Genomic DNA, 25,239 nt, shown 5'->3' on the forward strand with positions numbered 1-25,239 from the left:
CAGAGCTAGAGAAACCCAGATTTAGTTTCAATCAGTTCCACTTGTTGACTTTTCTGAAGCCTGGCACTGAGCACTTGCACTTGTGACAATTGTTCTCCCCAGTACCTTTAGCATTTTATATTTTTTTATGACATCCCTCATAGGACATTCTTATTGCACCTATTGAAATATTTGCACTTTGTTCAGCTTAATCCTCCTCTTATGCATTTACAGTTACTCCCGGATTATATACAACTAATATTGTTAAATGCATTCTGGCCTCATTGCTGTGGTTGAGAAAGATGTTTGTAGAGGGGCCTGGAAATCTTACCTAATTGTCTTACGTTCCATTGTGGGAGTTGGTTTTTATATACAATGCACTTTATCATGCTTTATTGTTTTTGGCTATTGTATTATGTTTTTAAACCATCTGGTATGTTTATTTATTTGCCTAATTTGAACAATATGTCTACTAGATCTACATTTAGATGGACATAAATTTGGTGGTATTTCATATGTTGGCTGTTTGTACAGTATTATGGTTGGGTCAATAAAGAGCATCCTGTTTTAGGTATGACTGATTTAAATAATTATTATACCTCCTTAATATGTATAATATGTCCCCTTCAGTTTTCGAACTGCACAAGTTGATTTTTGACAAGATAATTTATTTTTTTAGATGTTTTTTTTACTGTTTTTACTAGTGGGTTTGGATGTATTTTGTTTTTATTGATTGATGTATGTAAATATGATTCATGTGCGTTTATGGTCTTGTTAGACCGAATAAAGTTTCTTGATGATGATGATGATGATACAATACAAATATCTGTGTGCTTTACATGTAGTGTTTACAGTGTGTGCACACTTTTCTGATTTAACATATTTTGCTGAGAAGCAATTGTCCTTTGTATTGGGGAAGACCTTATGGTATTGGAATGTTCTTTACACAGCTGTCTTACAAACCTATAGATTTTTTAGATACATATGTTAGCAAACAAGCACTGTAACATGTCAGTTTCTTTTCATCAAAAGCCCCTCAACCTAGATTGGCAAGGTCGGATTATTTTGCCATCCTCACTCACTCAATGCAAAATGCATCAGGTGTTTGAACAGCATCTGTAGCAGAATTCACCAGGCACCACTGTAATCAACAATGTACGTAATGTATGAAACTTGCCAAATATTTTCACAAATATCTATGTATATTGTTATCTGTAAACAAACACATATTTTTTATTATGTTATTGAAATTATTTTCAAATACACATGATAACACCTACACAAACAGGACATAGTTGAAGAAAAACATAGGGTTACATAAACAAAGGTGAACATAAATAATCAACATACCTCTATGGCATGTTGGTACACAAGGTAAAGTCCTCGCTAAATTGAATCACTTTAAAAAATCTCAGAATTTATTATAACTGTTTGTAAAGATTCACAATCAATGAATTCATTATAAGTGAAAAAAATAATTATAGTCATTCAAAACATCATAAATTCCCAAAAACTAAATACAAGGTTTATTTTGTCATAGTGACATAAACAGAAAAGAACTGTTGTTGTTTTGAAAAAACAATGCCAAGGAATAATTTTGTCTTTCTTATATTAGTCTTCCATGCAATTGCTTTTCCATTTCAAATCAACCATGTGTATCTCATCATGAATGGGTCTCACCTATTTGAATGTATTTCTGGTGGTGCGTGTTATATCATACCTCATTCATATTGAGAACATTTTCCCCATTCTAGTGCAGCCACACGTGTTTCGTGTCTGTTCCAACAATAGCAGCATATCCATGTTTCAATTACCATGTTGTGTGATCTAATTTTAAGATTGATTAAAAAATGTTTTTAATTGCACATTTCCGGTGAATTTGAACAGGTCCTGTGTCAATTCACTTTTGCATGTAAGGCTGAATGCTAATTTGTTGAAGCACTGAAATGTTTCATGTATCAAAAACACCGGTAGATATTTTTCCCTACTTTTTTTGGACAAAGAGATGGTGCATTCTGAATCCAGGGGTAAACAGTAATGTTTAATCCACTAATATGATTGAAGTGCCTTTATCATAATTTGAAAGTCGAATAGAAACTAGATAGTCCTCTAATATCGCAAACATTAAAATATCTTTCAAGTTCATATTTGTAATTTTGCTTATTATCCTGTCAGTGTTTTTTACTGACAGGATAAGAAGTGAAATTACCACTATGGATTTGGAATATTTTTTAATTTTTTCTATATTAGAGGACAATCTATGGATATTCCAAGATGAAATAAAAAGTCAAAAAAGCAGCACAATTTAGAAGGGATCAGTTTAGGTCTTGTAATGCAGAAAGTCAACTATGCAAAAAAAATCTACAAACAGAGAGTAGCAAACCAATAAAGAAACAACCTGCTACTACTCCAAGGTCATCTGTAGTGTAGTGACTCTGGCACCTCAAATAGACACCATCCTGAGACCTCCTTTTTGGGCCATGATTTAGAGATGAGAATCAGCATGCTGAACAGAACACAACTAATGCAAGAGCTGGGGAGGGGTGGATTAAAGACCTGAGTAAGCAAGTGAGAAACTGGTCCACCCAAAGAGGAAAACAAAAAGAAGGAACCATTAGGGCTTAACGTATCTACTCACGGCCTGGCCGCAACATAATTCTAAGTGCATAACAAACTGTTATCGGTTTAGATTTTTGTGAAAAAGTTATCATGTTGAACTATCCCCAAACATATACAAATTCAAGAGAAATCATTGTTTTCAACCAATCCTAACTCGGAAGATATAGCTTAATACATGAACCAATAGCTATATAGAAATCAAGGAACTGAGGACATTTAATTACTGTAATGTTACGAGAACAGATATAAAACATGTCACTTGGATAAGAATGAGAATGGATCAATTGCTCAGGATATATACATATATATATTTATTTTTATTGGGCATAAAAGGTGTACATGGTGTACAAATCAAACATGAACAGGTCATTCAATATGCTTTACTGTTAGGAAGACAAAGGGCCTTATTGTGACTTTGGCGGTTCTACAGTGGACGGTGCATCACACCGTCTGCTGTAGGACCGCCAAAGCCATGGTGTGACTGCCCGCCAGATTAGGAGTTAAATCCTGGTCTGACGGGTGGCCCTCCAATGGTCTGACCGCGGCAGTCTGCTAGGCTCATTGAAGAGCCAATCATACAGACCACCTTAGTCAGAGCGCCGACTGCACCTTCCTGCACAGTGTGGCATTTATGCCACATCGTGCAGGTTGGGGCGCAAATCCAGGGGGCACTAAATGGCCCCCCTGCATGCACCCTTAGGCCCAAATCTGTCAGGGGGCCATGTTAGGGCCCCCTTTGTTGCCATTCCACCACACATTTCATGGCAGGTTCAGCAGCAGCATATTCCTTGATGCCGACAGTGCCGGCAGTCTCGTGGCAGTCCAACCACCGCAGTCGTAAAACTGCGGGCGGTTTTACAGTGTGGCGGTCATTGGTCTGCCACCGCGGGCACAGCGGTCCTATGGACCGGTGTACTCGTAATCAGGCCCATAGTTTAAAGGAACATGGCTGACATAAGATACAGTTCAAATAAAGGAATGGCGGCAAATAAAATTGCGTGCAGTGAGAAACGAAGTTCAATTTTTAAGATAAATACCATTTCCCATAATCGAAAATCGCAAGTCTCACTCTCCCTCAAATACAATTCGTACATTTGAACCAATTATTTCTGTGTTCATTTTTCTTTTTCTCAGTTAGTGGCACACTTAGTTTTGACAAAAACTATGAATAAATGAATGAATGAATGAATCTAATGTCAATACCCTTTTAACACTGAGAAACATTATCTATTGTGTTAGTAGTACAATAGAGGGAGCCTTTGTTTAGATATATAAGAACAAGCAATTGCTCACCGAGGTACACTTGAAAATGTTTAGTTGTTGTTTTCTTCTCTCAATTCTTTGTGGAGTGCGGAAGCACCAGTAAACAAAACGTAATATCCGTTTCCGCATAAATGACGTATATAACATTCTTTTGTTTCCAAAGCATTGCTTTAAAGGCCATTGTATCTGGCTGACTCCAGATATCCTGAAGCAGGACGGCAACTGGGGAGCATGGAGTGGCTTTGGCTCGTGTTCTCGAACTTGTGGCACTGGCGTGAAGTACAGAACAAGGCAATGTGACAATCCACAGTAAGTTTACAACTACTTGGCATTTCTTAAGAAAAGATTTCTCGTCAAGCGTATATGTCTTTCTTCTTCCCTTTTCATGTTTAACTACCGCAGTGTACAATGGTTTGCATTTATTTATAGGACTTTTGGAAGCTAAGGAGCAGATATAGTATTCTCATTCTCAAACCGAGGGATGTGCAATTTGCAAACCAACTGCTTTATAGGAAAGCAATTTGTGATGCGTCCTTTATACTAATGAGTCACATAGCACATTGTACATTCTCAGGGAGTCAGAAAACGACCTGCCTGATACTCATGGCGAGAACTCAAAATTAATTGTGTAAGTTGCAAAAATCAATTTGAGTTATTCTGCAAATCCACAATTTGTCACTAAATGAAGCAAATGCATGATTTTGAGTCAATACCTCACAGAAATAATTTAAACTGTACAACAACACACTTGAAGTGATAAAGAATTTTGATTATTTCATTTGCAGGTTGCCTGGGCAAGTCAAATGAGCATCTCAGCTTGTAAAGACAATGCAACCATGTTATCAAATTCATGGTGGATATTAGTAATGTATTACATGGAGAAGGGCAGGGCCCACCTACTCCATGACTAGAGACATTTAGAGCACAAAGGAAGCTTGTGCATTATACGTAGCTGAGCTTTGTGGTTGTGCAAACCTAAAGATTTTTTAAATACTCAGAAAGATTTTTTTCTCAGGAAAGTGTTCAATCTTCCTAAATTGGCTCTTTGAACTTTGAGCTTGGAATCAGGTTTGTGACACATGTGACAGGTTGGAGTCAAGTTTGTGGTGCATGTGGGAATCAAACTTGGTGAGGCTGAGTGCAAACCAGGCTGCTGCATACTCCAAGTACAAAGATGGTCAAACCCTACCACTTCCCTGGCTGGACTATTGTCAACAGGTTTTAATTTAGATAGGGTTTAATGTAGTGTGGGCAGAACCCAGCAGTATTCGAAAACCTCATTAGACTTATTGGAGGCCAGATATTAGGACACAATTAACTGTGATAAGCTGATTTGGGTATGCAAACCTTTAATACAGATGTACTAAGAATGGATTATCAATAAGCAGTTGCAACTTGCACACAGACTTTATGCAAATCCAGTCTGATTTTGCGAACTTACCTATGTATTAGTAGGTCAGTTTGCAAAACACAGAATTATGGGGGTCGTAGAATGACCTACTTTTTTAATATTTCGTAGGCAGGTCAAAATGTGTGACACCCTGTGATTGGCTACAATCGTAAGGGTAATAAATCATCAACCATTTGACTGCATTTCAAAGTTGATAACAGTTTATGTTTTTTTAAAGCAGGCTGGGTTCCTTAAAAAAAACAGGGCTGCTTTAAGAAAGGTTTTTATTATGACATTTAAAGTTAGCCCACTGCTTCTCCAGACATTGCCACCCTGATTTGCCAAAGGGAAGGAGTCCAAAGGGTACCTCTTCCCTTTTGCAAATCACTTACCACCCCAACCTAGGATTCGGTAACTGATCAATGATTTGCAACTGAAATTGTGGTTGCAAATCATTGAGTCATACCTTCCTGATTCAGAAATCGGAAGGAACGCCCAAAGCAATTCCCTTCCAAACTGCATTTATGTAGGAGTCGGAAACTCTATTTTGTGTTTTGGAAAACTATTCAGATTTGCAAACTGGGGTTAGTACATCGGAAAAAATGTTTTTGCAGTGGAAAACCCTTGATCTTTGCGGATTGCAGGTTTTCTGAGTGCAAAAACCGTCAGTACATCTGGCCTTTCATCTGGGCTCTCTATAAGGGTTGTCCTAACCTTACATGTGGATGAGACTGTTTTACAAGATGTGAGACCTGTGATTCAGCAATCTCCCGTAGTTCACAAAACATTTTCTATGCCTATGCTCTTGTTAGTGGGCATCAAGAAAATATTTCCTGAAGCCAGATGTTTTGAAATACAGAGTGAACAGTGGGGGAATGCCCTCTGATGTTGTACATGTACGGTGTGACATATAGTACTGCACAATTTAGCCTTTTTTGTGCAAGATATTGAAATATGGAGAAATTAATTATTTAACCGGATGTAAACATTTCCTTTTGTGTGATGAGGTATGGTTGGGTAGGTTATAACAATCTTTGAATATGCATTGGAGGAAATAAGACTGATACTGTAAACCAGGTCTGACCAAGCCCTTTAGGAATAAATAGTTTATTTTTGTTTACCTCTTTTTTTTTTTTTTCAAATAACTTTTTATTAATAACAAAATTGCAGCATTACAATAATCATGACACACGCATAGCACCCGCATAGATGGAATACATGTTGGGCATTCGAGACAATAAGCTGTGCGGCAAGGACATTTAATTCAAAGTCACAACCAATAGTAACACACTAAAGAGGTGATTCGCAACACAGTGCAGAGCCCGGGGGCACCCTCCCCTATTTATCTGGACTTGTTTTCTCCAGGTGTTCAGGTCGAGGCAACCGCTCCCAAATTGTCTAGTATGGCCTCTCTCTCTCGTCGGTGTTTACCTCTTTTTAATTAATTAATAATTTATTAAAGATGAGAATTAATGGAACTGTATGATTTATTCAGAATATGGATTTTCCAAATAAACATGTGCTACTAATAATAAAAATATAGGGTTGTAGAACAAAAATTCAAAACTAATATTGAAACTCATATTTATCGAATTGTATTATTTTGCACGCAGGACCTGTCAAGGGCTAATTAGTCAAGTTTTCTAATGGTGCAGATTTCTTGTTATGTCCTAGGAAGATAACAGTTTAATCAACTGCCAGGGAAATTTCACTTCTTTATTGATAGTGAGTTTCTACAATGTATTACAGCTCACTCATGTATAAGTCCAGCTAAAAATCTGTCTGTGTACTTGCATTGTCATTGTTTCACTCATCCTGAAATGCTTAAATATGAATGTATGTTCTCAAACAATAACAGAGATGAGCTGTTTGCAGGGAGGAGCTGTCATCTTAAACACAGTTATAACTTTGGATCTTTTCATCAGATTTGCTTCAATAAAATCAATAGAAGGGGTTGAAACACTCGTACATAAGAAACCGTTTTAGATCCCTCAGTATTGATTGTCTAATGGACTCAGAATGGACTCTTTCAAATGACTAATGTATGATCAAAATGGACACGTAGGATTGTGTGTTAGAGCATAATGTGTGGTGATCACATGTATGACCCACTACGGAATTCAATTAATATAAGTGTTTACCAATATAGTGAGTGTCAAAGCTAAAGTCAGCAATGCTTCCTTTATAACTGATGTTTTTTGCAGCCCCCTTTAGAGAACATAGTCAAAATATAGTTTGTAAGTCCATTCTCACTGGCCAAACCAGATTGCATGAAGGTAACATCTAGCATGTAAAGCTTCAGGGCCACATGGCTATCTGGCACCTGGCCCCAGAATCTTTATTCTGGTTGGATCTGTTTGTTACAGTCCAGGTTAGAGATTGTCTACTTTCTAGGGGGGGGGGGAGGGTATGGAGTCAAGTTTGCTGTTTCTTTTCAGTGCTATGGCATTAGTATGGAGTAGCAGGAGGTTGAGCAATACTTGTTCCACCCATGGGCACATGTGGTGGGTTTAAGTCTATTTACTTTGCTAATGTATGTGTTTACACCCTGAAGGTGTGTCACCCTCCTCCTCTGAGTACCTTACAGTAAAGGCCAAATTAGACAAAATCTTAAATGCTGTCATCTCCTATTCCTCTTCAGCAGTCCAATCTAGGTGCAGTAGGTTAGTGAAAAAGTGGGGACTGCCAGGGGGGTGACCAATGGGTTGTGCCACTAAAAGAGGTGGAAAAAAAGCCAAGTTCTTCAAAGTCTCCAGCATATTAATATTGATAATCTGTTATTTGTATAGTGCATTTATCCAATGGTCTTTACATAAACCATTTTAATAAACAAGTATATTACCCAATTCAAATTGATACTCAGTTTAATTTCCCTGGAAGGATGAAAGGCTGAGGGGACTTTGGTAGGAATTGAACGTGCAACCTACAGATGACACACACAAATATCAACAGTGAGAACTTCTCGAGCTATTTTACAAGCATAAAGGTACAGGAAGAAGCACAGGTGATGATGCTCACTGACACCACAACACCAGCTTCCTGTTCTGTTAGGCTGTCGCATTTGTTTATAGCCATCCTTCCCAGACTGAGAAATAGCTTGTGCCTTCCTCTCTCCATCAACAGACTCTAAATTCTGAAGACTGCACTCTTATGTTTTTCACTCTAGAATGTAAAGTCAAAACTTGCTAGGACCTTTGTTTTACTGTGGTTTACCCCCACCCTACCTCATCTGTATAGGGATTTCTTCTGGCTGTTCTCCTGTTTAGAAGGATGTTTCCTTTGACGAATACTACGACCATTTTGATAACCAACCAGAAAAAAGGCTGACCCAGAAACGCACACATAAGTTGATCCACATAGTAGCTTTGCCAATTTCTACACTGGTATTCAATAATTTTTAGATGCCATGAATTTAATAGTTGAGGCCATAGGAACAGTACCAATTCTTTCAGAATTAGGCCATCTCAGTATGCTTCGGGTATTGATTCTGTCAGGGTTAAATGTGAGACCTGCCTTTCTGGCTCCAGTGACAACTAAACCTATCCTCCTGGCACCATTACCAGCATCGATTCCACCTACCATTCCGGCTTCTACATCAAGTTCCTTGTTCCTTGGGAATGATCCAGCTTCTCAGGCTTATAGGCCACTCCTGAATATAAACCAATATCGGCTGGTGCGGAGTATGATGATGCTCCTACCAGTGAAAGCAGGGCATAAAAAATTCTGCGAACTGAACTTAATCAAGTGAGTGCAATGTAAGAAACATTTAGCTTCATAATTTTTCCCTATGACTTTATTCAATAATTTTTCCCAATACGCTTGACATACCCAAATAATTCAATTTGTAGGACATGTAGGAAACAACTGTTTTCTATCCATTTTCAAATGATTAAATGTTTAGTGAACAAAACTATTTTGGCCTTAACATTTTGCAAAAGATTCCAGATTATTTTAATGGTGATTAGTATAATGTAAAATTATGTCATGTCTTGCCTTCTTGATGAAGTTCAGACTGTTACTTAAGACAAACATTCTTCTTTGCCAATATTATTGAAATACCTATGATTATAAACAAGGATAACACTACATCTGTGTACATTTCAATCATATCAAGATAGTCCTGAACATTTTAGCTGCAAATATATTTCATTAATATAATCTTGATTGCACAAATGTTTTGAATAATTTCACCAAGTAAGACTGAAGCATACCATCTGGTGAATAATGCCACAATACATCTAAAACCCAAGCAGACATCATCAAGCAAATGAGCATTCTAGAATGTTCATTGCTGGGGATTGTTAGGGGTGCAGGACTGGGAAAGAGAGCAGTTGGTAACATGGTAAAGATGGTAAGAGAGCAGCTTTTTACAGTCTGGCTACAGACAGTTCCAGCTGTCTGTTGCAAATAGTATTATGTGCAATACTCCACAGAGTCTACGTACTGCTCATGATTAGATGGCTTTCTTGGAAATCTAATTTGCCTGCTTTGTATTAGTGGCTTTTCTCTCTATTCTTCATTTACCCTCGCATATAGTGCATCTCTTTTTCATCCTTGCTTTTACGGTGTAGCCTTCAACTGTTTACAATCAGTAACTACTTTATTTTATTTTTCTTCTTTCTCTCCTGTGTGCAGCTCCCCCTTGACTTTGCTCCCTGACCAATGCATGCCCCACTTGCCTCTCTTATTACTCTCTGGGTGATAGTAAATTGTGTGCAAAGCACCCCATTCTCACCATTCCTCTTGCTGGCTGATGTTGCATATTGTGCAACACACAAACCCTGGGAAGTCCCAGGGGAGGGAACTAGAGGCACGAGGTATTCAGGGTGAGCTGGCCTCCAACTTTAACATGTATACACAAAAGAAGCTACCCTGAATAGATTGACCGGGGGGTTTATAAGGTACTCGGTAGCGTACCGGAAATCTCACAAAAAGTGAAGGACTCTCCTCACACACCACCAGGTGTCATGCTTCATCATTGGCAGTCCTCACTCTCTGGAAACTCTGTTTGGTAGATAGCGAACCTACACCTGGAGACAGAGAGGCACTAATCTAAAACCTAAGTGGGGGCCCATGTAAGTGAGTGATTTTTAAAAACCAATGCAAATGCCAAAATACATTTATTAAACAGGCAATTACTTGGTATTAAAATGAAAAGTGGGGAATGGGGGGATTAGTACCCCATCACCACAGCGATTGTCAACATGTTTCTGTCTAAATGGCCCAAGCGGTCCGCAGCATTCATCAGGACGGGAAAGGATTGTGGATTACTCTCTTACCAAAGTAGGTTTGAAATTACCACTAGGCAGGGTGACCTGTGTCATCCTCTACCTGACAAGGACTTCCAGAATCTAAGGAAGGGTGAAGGAAAAGTGCCTGCGGACCTCAAGGAGAATATCGAACTTATTATAAAACCAGAAGACAAGAGCCGAGAAATCATCATTATGTACAAAGAGGTGTAACATGCTGAATGCATTTGACTGCTGTCCGATGGAAATAGCTATAAAATTTACCAGACCGACCCCACACTCAGACTTATCAACCAAATCAAGTGCATGGTTGATGAGGGGCTTATGAATGATTGGATCACGAGACATGAAGCAGAGTATCTAGTGTGTAAAAACCCTCGCACCCCGAGGTTATATACTCTCCCTAAGATTCACAAAAATAGATTTCCCCCATCAGGGAGACCCATAGTGTCAGGAATTGCCTCAGTACTGGAGCCTCTGTCACAGTTTTGCGACGGTTTCCAGAGACCAATTGTACAAACATCTACCTGAGAGACACAAAAGACGTCCTTTGCCTACTCAGAGACATGGAGATTGATCCTATAAAAGACTGAATCATCACAATGGATATGGAGGCTCTGTACACTAATATACATCAGAGACGTACCCTGAGCGTGGTCGAACATATCCTACTTGAGAGGGAGTGGGATTATATGACTCCAAGATATTTTATCTTAGAGTGTGCGGAACTAGCCCTGACAGCGAACTTTTTTGAATACGAGGACACAATATAGCACCAAATTAGAGGTACTTCGATGGGGAGCACATTCGCTCCTAGTATGGCGTGCCTGTACGTTCACCATTTTGAAGCAGACTACATCTTCCACCAGGACAACCCCTACAGGACGAAACTGAAGCTTTGGCGATGATACAATGACAACGTCATCATAGGGTTGCCCGGCAACACAGAACAAGCCGAGGGTTTTGTTGAATGGGTTAATACCAGAGACGAACACCTGAAGTTCACACACACAATCAGCAAAGAAGAGTCAGTTTTTCTGGATTTGGTCATAACATTGAACCAGGACGGCATCACAGCTAAGGTACACAATAAGACAACAAATAGGAAAAGCCTCCTCCTTTTTGAAAGCTTCCACCCAAAATCCCTCCGGCAAAACCTTCAGGTGGGTCAGTTTCTTAGGCTCCGTAGAAATTACTATTCCCTCGAAACATTTGACAAACAAGCTGAGACACTGGAAAACAAACTGATAACTCGCCACTATCCTAGAAAATTAATCGAGAAATAACAACCGAGAGGCACTGCTTGAGAACCAAGAAAAGAAGGACAACAACAGACTAGTGTGCGTCACTACGTACACCCTGATATCAAATAAAGTCCAGAACATCATACGGAATTGGCATATCCTTAACGGAACAACTAAACACTGGCTCTAACCACTGTTTGCTTTTAAGAGTAACATAAGCTTACGGGACAAACTGGTCCACGCTAAGACACCAACCCCACATACCCAGACCCAGACAACATTATGGGGCTACCAAAGGCCAGTCGGTTACTACCCATGTGCCTACTGTACAGCATGCAACTATACTAGTACAACTAAGGAAGTGGACATCAAGACAGATAGACTATCGGTGCTGAAGAATTACAGCAACTGTAATAGCGAAAACGTCATTTACCTGATCTCATGCCCATGCAACCTGATGCATGTATGTTGGAATGACTTCCAGAAAGATTAAGATACATGTCAACGAACATAGGAGCACCATCAGGTGCAAGAACACAAACACCAAGCTGGCATGACACTACCTGGAGAAAAGGGATGTGGATCTACAATGGGTAGTTCTTGAGGTAATCAAAAGAGCAAGTCCGGACATCCAGAAAAAACTACACGCCGGTGAACAACGATGGGTGTACCGCCTCAGAACCTGGGAAACCAGATTAAATGATGACATCCCATGGTTACACATTGAGAAATAGAGTAATAATGAACACCAACTCTCTGAAACACAAACTCTGCTATGAGGGACGTGAGCGCCCAGGAAACGTGGCCCTTATTAATTTATGGTCGGAGTTTAGGGAAATAAATCCTTTCAAGGGAACAGACAGCCTCCCTGTGTCCCACGTATCATTATTATTATTATTTTTACTAGGAGGGATGTGACTGCTCAGGAAACGTGGCCCTTATAAATTTATGGCTGAAGTCAAGGGGAATACATTATTTCAAGGGAACAGTCAGCCTCCCTGTGCCCCACTTATTAACATGATTATTATTTTGTCTTACTGAAAATCCAAAATAATCCCATTACATTGTTACCAAGATGGGCATACCTTGAGATAAGATGTGGCCCTCTGTGACCACAGTAATATCACTAGATGGCCTTCTTTCAGGTTTTTAACATCTTACTTACAGAAGTGTGCATTAAACTACAGTGTGGAAAAACATTTAACAGTAGGGTATGGAACAATTGAGAAATTAGCCAGAAGGGGCACGTTCTGACGAAGCATGGATTGACCACTCCCCCGCTCCACGTAATTTGTGACGCGCTGAACTCAGCCTCACGGGTCATGTCCACATGCGCTGCACCGTGATGCGAAGCCCAGGCAGTCCCCGTTAGGACACTGGGGCTTGCACACGTGCAGCGGTCCAACGGCTATGGGAGCTCACAGCTGACACGAGGCCCAGGCAGTCTCAGCCGGGACACCGGGGCTCGCGCATGTGCTCAAAGCCCGGCTGCAATCACGGCAATCAACCCAAGGGCATTCCTGACATGAAGATCAGGCACCTAATTGTACGGAGCATGCAGGCTACTTTCCGGACACCGTAAAATCACAAAACCAGACTGTTAGCTTGCATGCAACCAATTAAGCAATTAAGGGACCTATTTCAGGTTACAATTCCTCACACCACCTTTCTGCATTGGGGAAGAGGAACAAACACAAATAGGCAGACGGTGGGAGACACACCTTGAGGCAGTAAGAGTACGTAAGGTGGTGTGAATGTGTGCTTTTGTGCAGTCTTAGCTCTTTCCAAAGGGAAATACTGTATGTGTGTTTATCTCCCAACCAATTAAACATTTTCTTTCAGAGTGTGACTACAGGGGTCTCTCCTTCACCCTCTTCCCATGGGGTATTTAGGAACCTCCATTAGGGTAAGGTTGTGAGCAGGTCTCACACTTTTGTGCAAAGCAAACTGTGTGGCTCCCGTTTGCAGTGACAAGTGTCTCAAACACAATAGCCACTATATGTATATTTATGCATGTGGGGCAATATTCATTGTGCTCTGACTGTATTTTATTCCGATGGCAATCTCATTGTTTACATTTCAGGTTTAAAGAAACTGTTTCAGGTAGAGGCTGACACAGGTCACCCTACCCAGTGGTAATTTTGAACCTACTTTGATAAGAAAGGTGCCCACAATCTTTTACCCGTATTGATGAATGCTGCTGATCCCTTGGGCAATTTAGGCAGAAACATGTCAACGACTACAATCACTGTGGTGATGGGGTACTAATCCCCCCATTCCCCACTTTTCTTTTCAATACCAAGCAATTGCTTGTTTAATAAATGTATTTTGGCAATTGCATTGGTTTTTAAAAATCACTAACTTTCACGGGTCCCCACTTAGATTTAGAAGTGCCTCCCTGTCTCCAGGTGTAGGCCCATTCTCTACCAAAAGAAGTTTCTAAAGAGTGAGGACTGCCAATGATGAAGCATGACACCTGGTGGTGTGTGAGGACAGTCCTTCATTTTTTGTGAGATGCCCGGTACTCTACCAAATACCTTGTAAAACCCCCGGTTAATTCTATTCAGGGTAGCTTCTTTTGTGTATACATGATGTTGCATATTGTACTTTTCTAGTACATTGAAATAGCGCACAGCACACAGTGCTATTTTGTGAGTTTGTTTTTGAAAAACAAAAATGTTAAAAGTTTAGTAGACGCCTGTCAAAACTGATGATGGCCTCCACCAAACTTATTGTACCTGATAGGAATATCTATCATGGCAGTTCTATCAAGGCATGAGATCCTTGTTGGGCCAGCGGTGCTCTCTAAATTTGAAAGATGGCGCTGCGTCAGGGTGGAGAAAGTAATGTCCTCTGCCACCCTACTGGGCTGAGTACCAGCTATCAAACTCTAGATCTGGCTCCTAGTGTGTTTCTTTGCTTTGAACAGCAGGGGCCTGAGGGGATTCGTGGCTTGCTTTCCCCTGCCGGTTCACTTGACTCCAAAAGCCAGTTCTTGTGAGAAGAACACTAAGAGTCACCAAGTGCAGGTTGAAGATAATTGGTGAGAGGTTGAAGCCACATGTTTTACAGTGGTAAGTTCAGATCAACAGCATTTGATCTGTATGATCTGAGATTAGTTCTTCTCATAGAACATATACCATTACAGAGCTATTACACCAAAGCCTACCCTTGATGTGAGGGTGTTATGTAGTGCTTAGTGGTAACAAATAGCAAATGCTTCAGTGAAGTCAGGCAGAATGAGGACTCAATGGACAATGTTGTTGTTGATCTGAGAGGTATTGTCAACAAATTCAATTGTTGGTGGCTCTGCGCAGCATTACGACTGAGTCAAGATTAGCAGTTCTGGAGGAGGCCATTGCTCTTGACATTTTCATGTAGTTGGCTGGCAGCAGGATTCTCAATGATCTTTTAAAGAAATGGCAGATAGATGATTGGATGGTTATAGTATCTGTCCAGTCTTGAAGGAGTCCAGGAAGATGCTAGGGTGAGGGAAACATTGATGTATTAAACATTGGTATGAGAGTATGACCAGTAATATCTTTCAAAATTGACGAAGGGTTCATTTTATATTTATATAAGGGAGCTCTCAATGAGTACAGGAGTTCTGTCAGGTTGTTGCGGAGAGGGTGTTGAAGACCATATGTTTGGCTGCATTCAAGTGGTGGATCTAATGTGAAGCTCACACAGCTCTTGATATCCTTAGAGAGTGCCCCTTTTGGCAGCTACACTGATGTTGGTTGTGTATTATTTGCCTGGTCCTCTATGGTGAGGTTCTTGTGTGCAGTGCAGACATCTTCTTGGCTCTAGGGTCCTCTTTGCAAATGTGAGCTTTTCCACTTCTTCTCCTGTTATCTAATGTATGTGCTTGGTGATCTCCTTTTTCATACCAGGCTTTCAAGTGTGAGATCTAATACATAAAAAGTGAGTGTTGATTGTGTTGGTTGTTTGATGTAGTGAGTGGAATGCTGAACTGATTATCTTTTATTGGTCACTTTGTGCATGTGCCTGAACAGTCAGGATTGTGTATTGCATGGCTGGGAGGGTGCACATGGTGATTTTGCAAGGTGATACAGAGCTGCCAAGTGACATTTTGCCTTTGTCAGGCTGTGATAGGACCAAATAGGCTTCGCCCTTTTCTCTGTCTTTTGCCATGGATGCCTGAGTAATAATTCCCTGTGAGCTTCCCAATGAAGGGGAAGTGGTGGGGACCAGGGAGCAGATGAGTCACATGGTGTTGACTGTGAGGTGTGGAACAAATTACCTTGCGCTGGGAAACCAAAGTAGTTGTCTGGCACCTGGGGTAAGAAGTGGGTTATGTGACCTCAGCCAAACAGTATTATCTAGGGCTCCCTGAAGGCCTATTGGTGGGCTTCTTTATTTAAAAGCTTTCCTCCGGTGACAAACCAATGGGGTGTGATATCTCTGGGACAAACGCATTAGCTCACAGACCTATCAGACCAGTATTACAAACTGACGTCTAATGGGCACACATTATCTGTGCTGCAGATGCCACACTCCTCTGGGCTATCATACAATGTGGTCTTTTTTTGACCAATTAAATAATCATGATGATCTTTTATATTAATTATCTGCTCAATAATTTCTTTAGGGCCAGGGTTTGCCAGAGTTTGCAGACGAAATGTTGACAGTCCCTGACTTCACCTTTGATTATTCCAGTCTTTATGACTTCACTCTTTCTGACTCAACCCCTTTTTTGCCACTGCCCTTCCAATTTGTGGGTTTCTTGAAATTTTTTAATGTTTTGCCAAGTTACATCACTGGCCGTCACATAACCTTAATAATGGGAATACACCCCCAAAATGGGGGTATATTTGCAGTTTTTGCCAGCACATCACTTAGAAGCTTTCCATGCTATCAATGCAAGAATGTCTTTGATGGTTTTCTTCTGGAATGATGCACCTGTAGCATCACAAATAGAACAGACATGTATTCCAATGTTAGAGCTCTAGTTTAGGAGGTCTTCCTCACGTACATTCTAAATTCACAATAGGTAGAACATCTGTTCCTGTAAGGACATGCAGAAATCGTTGGTCCTCTTCATGTCATTGAGATCTCAAACACTCACTCATCTAGTAATACATAGTCAGCATGGCCAACGTGTCTCACACGTTCCAGTGCACCTCTGTTGTCACTGCTGAAATTCAGTCACCGTCAAGAACACTGTGAATGCTCAGATGCATCTGCCTAGGCTTGCCAACTTTTAGACAAGTGAGGGGGACACCTCCACACTGATCTATTACTAAAGCTACCAAGACTTAGAACAGCAGCCATCTATTATATCGGTCCACGTAAGGGAGTAGTAGGTTACCCAGTACCCACATGATTTCTGGAAAATGTAGCATCTGCAGTGGGAAGAAAACAAAACCTTCTCGTGCAAAACAACTGTGTTAATGCATAAACAGGCCTCTTAGCCGTTAAACATGTAAAGTCGATATTCTAAATGTCATAAGTCTTTCAGCCAATTTAATTCATCATAATATGTGAACTTGAGTGTTTGCTTCTAATGGCTAAGTCTGATTCCTCACTACAAATTATGTGTGTTAAATGTGCAAATGTTATTTAACATTGTAAATTGTAGTTTGCTAATATGCTAATATTTGCAAAATGAGAAGTGTCATTCTATCACCAGTAGCTTCCCTTTATTTTTCTTTATATTTAAGCAGTGGGGTAATAGTAGAGAATTGATCTCAGCTTGATGGAATAGTTTATATTAGTGGAATTTGCAGGGTGATTTTTTAACAGCATTAATTGTTCCCACAGAAAACTTCAACCACAAAACATGAAATGTGATAGATTTTCAAATGGATGCATAATAATATTTTATTTGTTTATTTAAAAATATAAGTAATACGTGATGGCTCCAGGTAACCAAGTCAGACCAGAAAGCGCTTGGGTAGGAAAGGCAACTGAAGGAAGTGGCACATGAGCATGTGAGTCATCTAAGGTAGAAGGACAAATCAGGACCATGGAACTTGTGGTAAGGAGTTAAAACCTGTTTACATTCTAAACTCTCTGGAACTGGTATACGTGAGCTTTCATCAGAACAAAAAATGTAAACATAATAGGAAAAATGGCACATTGGTTTTATGGTAAAGGTTTACCTGTGCAGCACCTGTAACTATATTGAAAAGACACATAGGAGCTTATTCACAGTAGTACATTTACATATGTAGATTTAACCATTATAAACTTACTACTGCAGCTTACAATTGTTCAAATGGTAATATTGATTTGCTTCCTTTTTCGTAGCAATACCTATATTCCTTACTGCCTCCCTTTTCCAGAACTTGATATACTTTTAAGAGATCAGATTTGGAGAGGCCTAAAGCATAAACCTGCCCTATACAAACTTCACTGTTCCACCGAGGAGTGCAACCTCGCTATCCCAAACTTTGAAAACTACTGCTTAGCTGCCCAGTTGCAGTGGGTAGCATACTGGCTGACTCATCCTTTACCAGGCATAGGCAGTACGAGACCCCGGGAGTGAAATCACAACTCACTGCAGTGATCGTTACCTGGCTCACAAATTTGAAGGTAGCACTCTCTCAGTGGTGGAAATCACTGTTGGTGAAGTAATTTGTTGAAAACAAATACAAAAGCCCCATATTCTGCTAGTTTACCTCTTTGGTGTATTCCTGAGCTTAAAATCATTCCTTCCGCTGCTGATAGATGAACTTGGATGGGGGCTGGCTTTATCAGGCTAGGTGACTTGTACGATGACACTGCATACCACTCCTTCAAAACCTTCAAAAATGAATATCCCATTCCAGAGGGTCAATTTCTGCAATTTAATACAATAATTAACATTGTTAAAAACATTGAGCCACAGTACACTGAACACCCTTTTATACACCTAGTGATCAGTACATTGCCAGACAACGGCGGGTCCAAGAAGACTATACACAGCTGTGACACAGATCACCAAATCTTTCTTCTGTGATCTAAAATCTACACAGTCGTTTGATCACAATAACAAAATATGAAACAGAAAGGGGGCAAAGTTAGCTTATCCTAAAACGGTACTTGACCAGGTCCAGCTGAATAGTATATTTTCCAATGTAAGATATACGGATAATTGGTTGGGAGAGGTGGCAGCCCCACTCATACAACAACCCAAATCCTTGTCAGTGTAACCCACAAAAATCACTGAACCACCATGTGCCTAACCCTCTGGTAGATTGGCACAAAAGCAGTCAGGTTGAAATTAGGGGCACTGTGTAAAGTATTTATGAAGCACACAAACAGTAACAAAGTGAAAACACAACACAGGAAAAATCCCAAACCAATTTAGAAACGTGGTATAAATTTTAATAAATAAAATGACATACAAATGATCAAAATCTAATCAGTAAATATTAGTTGTATGAGTAGTATAGTATAGTATAGTAGATATGAGTTCTTAAAGTTTTAGGTATCAAAAGTGCCAGAAGGCACAAAGCTCCACCTGGGGCATCTGGTCACGCTGGACCAGGACAAATTCACAAGTTTAGGCCAACTGCAATGAAGCGCAGACTGTGTACAGAACCAACTTCGGCCTGCTGGGCGTGGTACCTTATGTTCTTGATGAGAGGTATATGTGGTGTTGCTTTGTGAGGCTTCACGTCACTCGGATCTGATGGAGCTGTCAGCTCTGCAGCGAGGCTTTGCGGGCCTTCACTTCACTTTACATTAGATCTGATACAGTTCTTAGACAGGAAAAGTGTGGAGTGGCAATGTGAGGTCTTGTGTTGCTGGGCATCAGTTCCGGTGGAACTTTCGGTTCAGAGCTGCACAGCTTTGTAGGGCCCTGCATGGCTGTATGTTGCATCTGATGTGACCTTCAGTGAGGCAGGTAGGAGTACACTCTGATGTGTGCCAAGCGTCCAGTTCCAGGGTAGCACCTCTTGAGGATCAGGACTCAATACAGTAGATGCCAGCAGCAGGGTTCAGGTAGGTAAAGCAGGTCCATTTGGTGCTGGGCAACTGGGCAGTTGCAGGGCAGGCCTATGGAAGCTTTTCTGTGTCCCTGTAGCTCACACAGAAGGTCAGACAAATGACCCTTGGAGTCACTCTGGTAGCCTGGGACTAAGGCAAGCAGGTCGAATCTTCCTTCTTCAGACAGCAAGGCAATCCTTCTGGCAGCAGGACAGCCCTTCTTCTCAATCATCCACAGATCCAGATGTGTTCTGATGAGAGGATCTGAAGATGCAACATTTATACCCAGAGCCCTCCTTAGTGTGGGAGAATTCCATGACATACCCCTATAACTGGTTCTGGTCAGCTCTCCCTTTTCCCTGTTCCTGGCTTTAAACTGTCTAGGATATCAAATAAATGGTGGCAGGCCTAATGTTAGGTTTCTTTGGGGATTCTACAGGCAGAACTCTTTGAAATGTAATTATAGCAGGATACAGCCCATCTTCAGCCATCCTGTCAGGAATACCCACTCTGCTGACACCTAGGATTTGCGAGAGTGGAAATCTCATAAAAATTTCATAAACAGCTCTACCTTAAAACTTACTAAATAAGCTTCCAATTCTCCACACCAATTTCATCTTGGGTCGACAAATCTTTGCCACTGTGTTAAAATAGAGCACAACCCAAATCCATTTCTAAAATAATCATCAAATGTTCAATAAATGATGAGATGTTTGATGAAGTGTTGCAAGTTTTTTTTTAGTCTGCATTTTTGTCTTTTTATTCGGATTAGTCAAATAAATCCATTTACAGAAATATCAAGAAAATTTGGTTAGAACAAGCATGCAAAATAACAGCGTGTTCCATAAAGAAATTAGTCCCTGTCTTAATCTGAAGGACCTAACCTATCCAGCACGACCCCATAAAGAGTTCTTTCGGAAAAAATCAAGTACAATTTGGAGCAAAAGAATAATAGCCGTGAATGGTCAAATTCCTCATAAAGAGTAGTCCTGGTAACTCAGCTGTGTTCCCTAACAGCTGCAGTAGCAACTGTTAAAAGAGGAGAAATTAATTAATCACAGCAGTAGCTAAGACCCCTTGAAGGTAACTGGAAAAAAATAGAAAATCACTTTTGCAGTAGCTAACAGCAATCTCAGGCAAGGATAGCACAGTCAAGTGTTAAGAGGCATGGCAGGGTAAATGTGCATAGAATACCTTAACTCTCTAGCTAGGAACATGTACTATATAGAAAGCACAAATATTTTGTTACTAAAGCAGGTGCTTATGTAATTTTGAGCCAATGAAAAAGGATCTTCCAATGGTCTGTCGTCTACTCTCTTGATTCCCTCAGTAAACGTCCATGTCGACATGTTGCTATTAGAATGAGGCTGCAGTGTAGTACAAAACATATATCTAGGAAGGTTCTCATGAGAACCTTTGTGAACCTACTCTGTTAGCTGTTCAGTGTCCCTTATGAAAAGAAACGTTATCATCTAACATGTCCTGGTTAGGTCAAGGAATTCTAAGCTATAGCAAGCATTTTTCTTTCTTTAATATACTTGTACATTAGAAGCATATGACAGAGAAAACTATCTAAAATATGATTAAATCATATGGTGTGAGGAGGAAAGAAATACATTTTGCAGCAAACAGCTATTAATATCGATGTTGACGTAGGCAATGATACATGTGTGCATAAAAACGAAATCGAATCACTTTTGTCTAAGTCACCCCATATGACCTCACCATCAAACCCAGAGTCAGAATTATGTGCTCAGGCAGGCCCTGCAACCTAGGTCTGAGACAACTCATTGATAGATCACAGGTGGGGTGGCACATAACCAGCAGAACAGGAAAAACCCAGATTGTTTCCACAGATGGGCAGCAACATCACAAAGGTCAGGGGAAATTGATCCCAATAAAGCGCACATGGCCGGAGGGGCGCGTGTTTCCAAAACACTATAATGTTAGATGCCACATGAAGTTAGGAACCCTGATCGGAGCAGGACACAGCACACGCAGTAATCACGCACTCCCCATGCCAGACATCTGGACACGTTGCTCACTGGCCCTCATTGTGTCTACGCAAGGTCGAGACCCACCCGCATTTGTTCTCAGATGAGAGTAATTTATGACTCCATGACTAGGCCCACATTCCTCTTCCTAAAAGGATCAATGAATTGTTTTATGATGCTCTAAGAAATGTATATAATAGCACTCAAATCGATTGCACTTTGAGACAGTCCTCAGACCCGCTTCTGCAACTATGCTCCTGGCCGTAGTGTTTAATTAAACCTACTGTTCCTGTTTTGCCAAACGCCTCTTGTCCTTGTTTTTTCAAGATAAATTCACATTCAAGCAACACAGCACATTTCATGAAGATGTCAAGTTCTGCAGTTCATTTATAACATTAAGTCAGCATTTACAAAAAAACTGCTATTTTCTTAAAGGTATAGGAAAGAATCGAGAAATTACAGAGTCCTAGCATTGAAAGAACGATAGAAATGGGAGCTTTATGCAGAAATAAGTATCATTTTCACTTTTTGCACATTTAATAAAAACACATTTTCCCTAATCACTATATTTACACGCATTTTATACGTTAAGGTACATTTCTATATTAGTATGAGGTTACATTCACGTAAACATTTTCAATTTCTACAGTTTGCTTTGTCTTACTTTCTGAAAGCAATACACAACCCACAACATGAGTCATTTACAGTCAAGTGACCCAGGACACTGGCAGAAAAGCACAATTGGTTTGTGAAGAAACATGCCAACTTTCTTAAAGTGGCATTTTCAGAATAGCAATTTAAAATCCAACTTTGCCAGTTAAGAGGGTTTTAAATCACAATTAATTTGAGTGTAAACAGCATATCCCTATCTGCTCCCAATCTTAAGTTAGCATCTGTTAAGTGAAATAATGTAACGTAGTGTTAGTCTACGGGAGAGATAGGCCTAAGAACTAAGAAAAACAACTTTACGAGGTTTTCACTACCAGGACATGTAACATTTATCATTTACTAGGGACTTACAAGTAAATTAAATGTTCCAATTAGGTGTAGGCCATTTTTACCATGTTTTGAAAGGAGAGAGCACAAGCATTTTAGCACATAGTTAGCAGGGGTAAAGCGCACAGAGTCCTAATGCCAAAATCATGAGTCCAGAAAAGTAGTGGAGTGTAGGCTAAAGGTTTGAGGAATACCTCACCAGGGATGTCAGGTCTAACACTCTCCATCCCGGACATTCTGGGAACACATTAAAAGCACAAATTGAAGGGGATGTTTTTGTTGAATTTGATGCACTGCCCTAAAAAACGAAAATATGGAATGCGGTTTATCAAATTGTCTTGTGTACTGGACTCTTTGTTCAGAAGTGGAAGGCTGTAGATCCCCCTACTTAAGAAAAATGGAAGAGGAAATTATGTAAATGGGTGAAAGCAGAGTGCTAAGCAATAGCAAGACAATAGAGGCTACGACATGACCATACTCAGATAACTAGCAGGAATACATTGAACCTACCTAAATAAAACAACGACAACTCCCCTTGAACTCTAGCCTCCAGCTTTTGGGGAATGTATTACATGGTCATTTTTAATGTACTTCAGGTGTACTGTCTTGTTACCAAACCTTAAAAGTGTAAATTGAATTAAAAAGATTTTTTTTTAAACAAACTTACTACTGCATCTAGAAGTAACATTACACGTTTTTGCTATTCACCAAGTTGTGTTCTGTACACATTAGCAATATGTGCTATTTTGGAAAGATCATTATGGACTCACCAAATAGTGCTTACCTTAAAAACCAGTAAAGCACACAGTAAAGTAAAAAAATTTGTTTTCTAAAGCCAGAGAAAGCCAGATTTGAATTTATGATTAATGGAAGCGTGTCAAGAACCCAGATGTACAGTATAAAACCGGAACTTTAAGGTGGCTTGTAATGTGGGTAATACGTGTTGGAAAGGACCCTCTTTTGTGTGGTGTATCCCCAGATTTTTTGCCTAGACTGTTTTTACTGGCTGCAGAACTCTATGCACTTTACCGCTGCTCCAGTGGTAAAGTGTCTGTGCTCCCAGTTTAACTTGATGAAATTGGCTTACCCCTATTTGGCATATTTAACTTACCTATATGTCCCTAGTCAACATTGTACCCCGGGCCTGGAAGTTAAATTTCACCAGTGGACTGCAGCACCCTTTGTGCAATCCATTACACTGACAGTGTATACACGAGTACAGGCCTACCATGTGTTTTTAAATATTAATAAGTCACCCCTAAGTAGGCCTTACAGCCTAAAAGGCCAGGGACATGCTATTCAAAAGTAGGACATGTTAACAGTAAACATGTCCTTACAGTGAAAAGGCTCTAATAGCTATTTTCAATATATCACTGTTACCTGTCCATAGGAAAGCATTGGTATACATTAGTACATTTAATATTGTGCTCACCAGCTAGGAAGCAGCTACAAAATGCACTTATGGCTGCTTTGAAATATTTATTATAAGTACAATTCATTGGAGAAGTCCGATTTGCAATAAATATTTTGGAACATATACTTTTAGAAAGTTACCCTTTTCCTACCTAAAGTGTCTAACTACAACTGTTCCCCAGGAGCTGAATAACTACGTTGATGAAGTATGAACTTGCTCTCAGAGGTGAGACAAAGGCCTTTGGGTGTGGAGGTGTTTCTGTTCCTTTGACAGGATGACCATCTGGGCTATGCTCGGGTACTTATTTAACTTCAAAGAGGCCTACCCCATCACAGGAAGATATAACTAGTAACTGGGCCTGCCCACTCCTTTGTCCTTCTAATCAGTGAGGCACCAATCCCAGAATAAGGAGAGCTGCCCACAGAACCGGTTTTGAGTGATCACAGTGGAGAGTTTACTCATTTCCATGGCCACACTTTTAGGGTGGGCTCAAAAGCTGTGCACTGGTTTTAGGTAGAAAGGGGCACTTTGGGCTTGTTGCAGTAGGGTATACTGTATTGCTGCCAAAGTTGTTAGTAAACTGAAACAACACAACAACAAGCTGATGGATGGAATGCTTAAATTAATCACAGACACTGACAATTACTTGGGGTGGCATCTCAATACATTGTTTTCCACCCGCCATGCCACATCAGTTTTGTCCTAGTCATATGCAAACCAGTCTTAACCTTGCTCCAATTGGAATAGTTCAGCCTGAACTGCCAGGTCACATCCTCCCTGACCCAGAACACAAAGCAACCTAAGACAGTTCTTGGGCTGGTAAGGACACATCAGTCAGGTATAGCTTGAATTCAATGGCACAGTGAGCGTGGGGCCCATGTCTGGGCATACCCATTCCACATAGGATGTCAACTCCAACAGCACTTAGGTAAATTAATCTCATTAATCGGCTTGAACAGGGTAAAGACTGATATGCATGTGTCTGTGTCCCAACTGAGGTTGAAAATAACGATGGACTGGGATGCGGCCTGAGTAATCACCAGTGGCTGAGATAAATTCTAGCACTTCATCCTCCACTGTTTTGTATACTTCAGCAAAGGTGGGTAGGACCATCCTTGGGAACTTATACCCCATTGGTTAGGGAGTGACCAGG

General features: G+C 40.3%; 1 protein-coding gene across 1 annotated transcript in view; it reads left to right on the forward strand.

Annotated features, from left to right (window-relative positions):
• The window catches only part of LOC146810884 (A disintegrin and metalloproteinase with thrombospondin motifs 2-like), a 1,551,661-nt gene that overhangs the window by 1,195,801 nt on the left and 330,621 nt on the right, over window positions 1-25,239 (forward strand). The window contains exon 11 of the mRNA XM_085617927.1: window positions 4,025-4,170. Within this exon, the coding sequence (XP_085474053.1) occupies window positions 4,025-4,170 (146 nt within the window). The remainder of the gene's footprint in view (window positions 1-4,024; window positions 4,171-25,239) is intronic.

The sequence above is a fragment of the Triturus cristatus genome, chromosome 7, assembly GCF_964204655.1.
Source record: "Triturus cristatus chromosome 7, aTriCri1.1, whole genome shotgun sequence".
Lineage (NCBI taxonomy): Eukaryota > Metazoa > Chordata > Amphibia > Caudata > Salamandridae > Triturus > Triturus cristatus.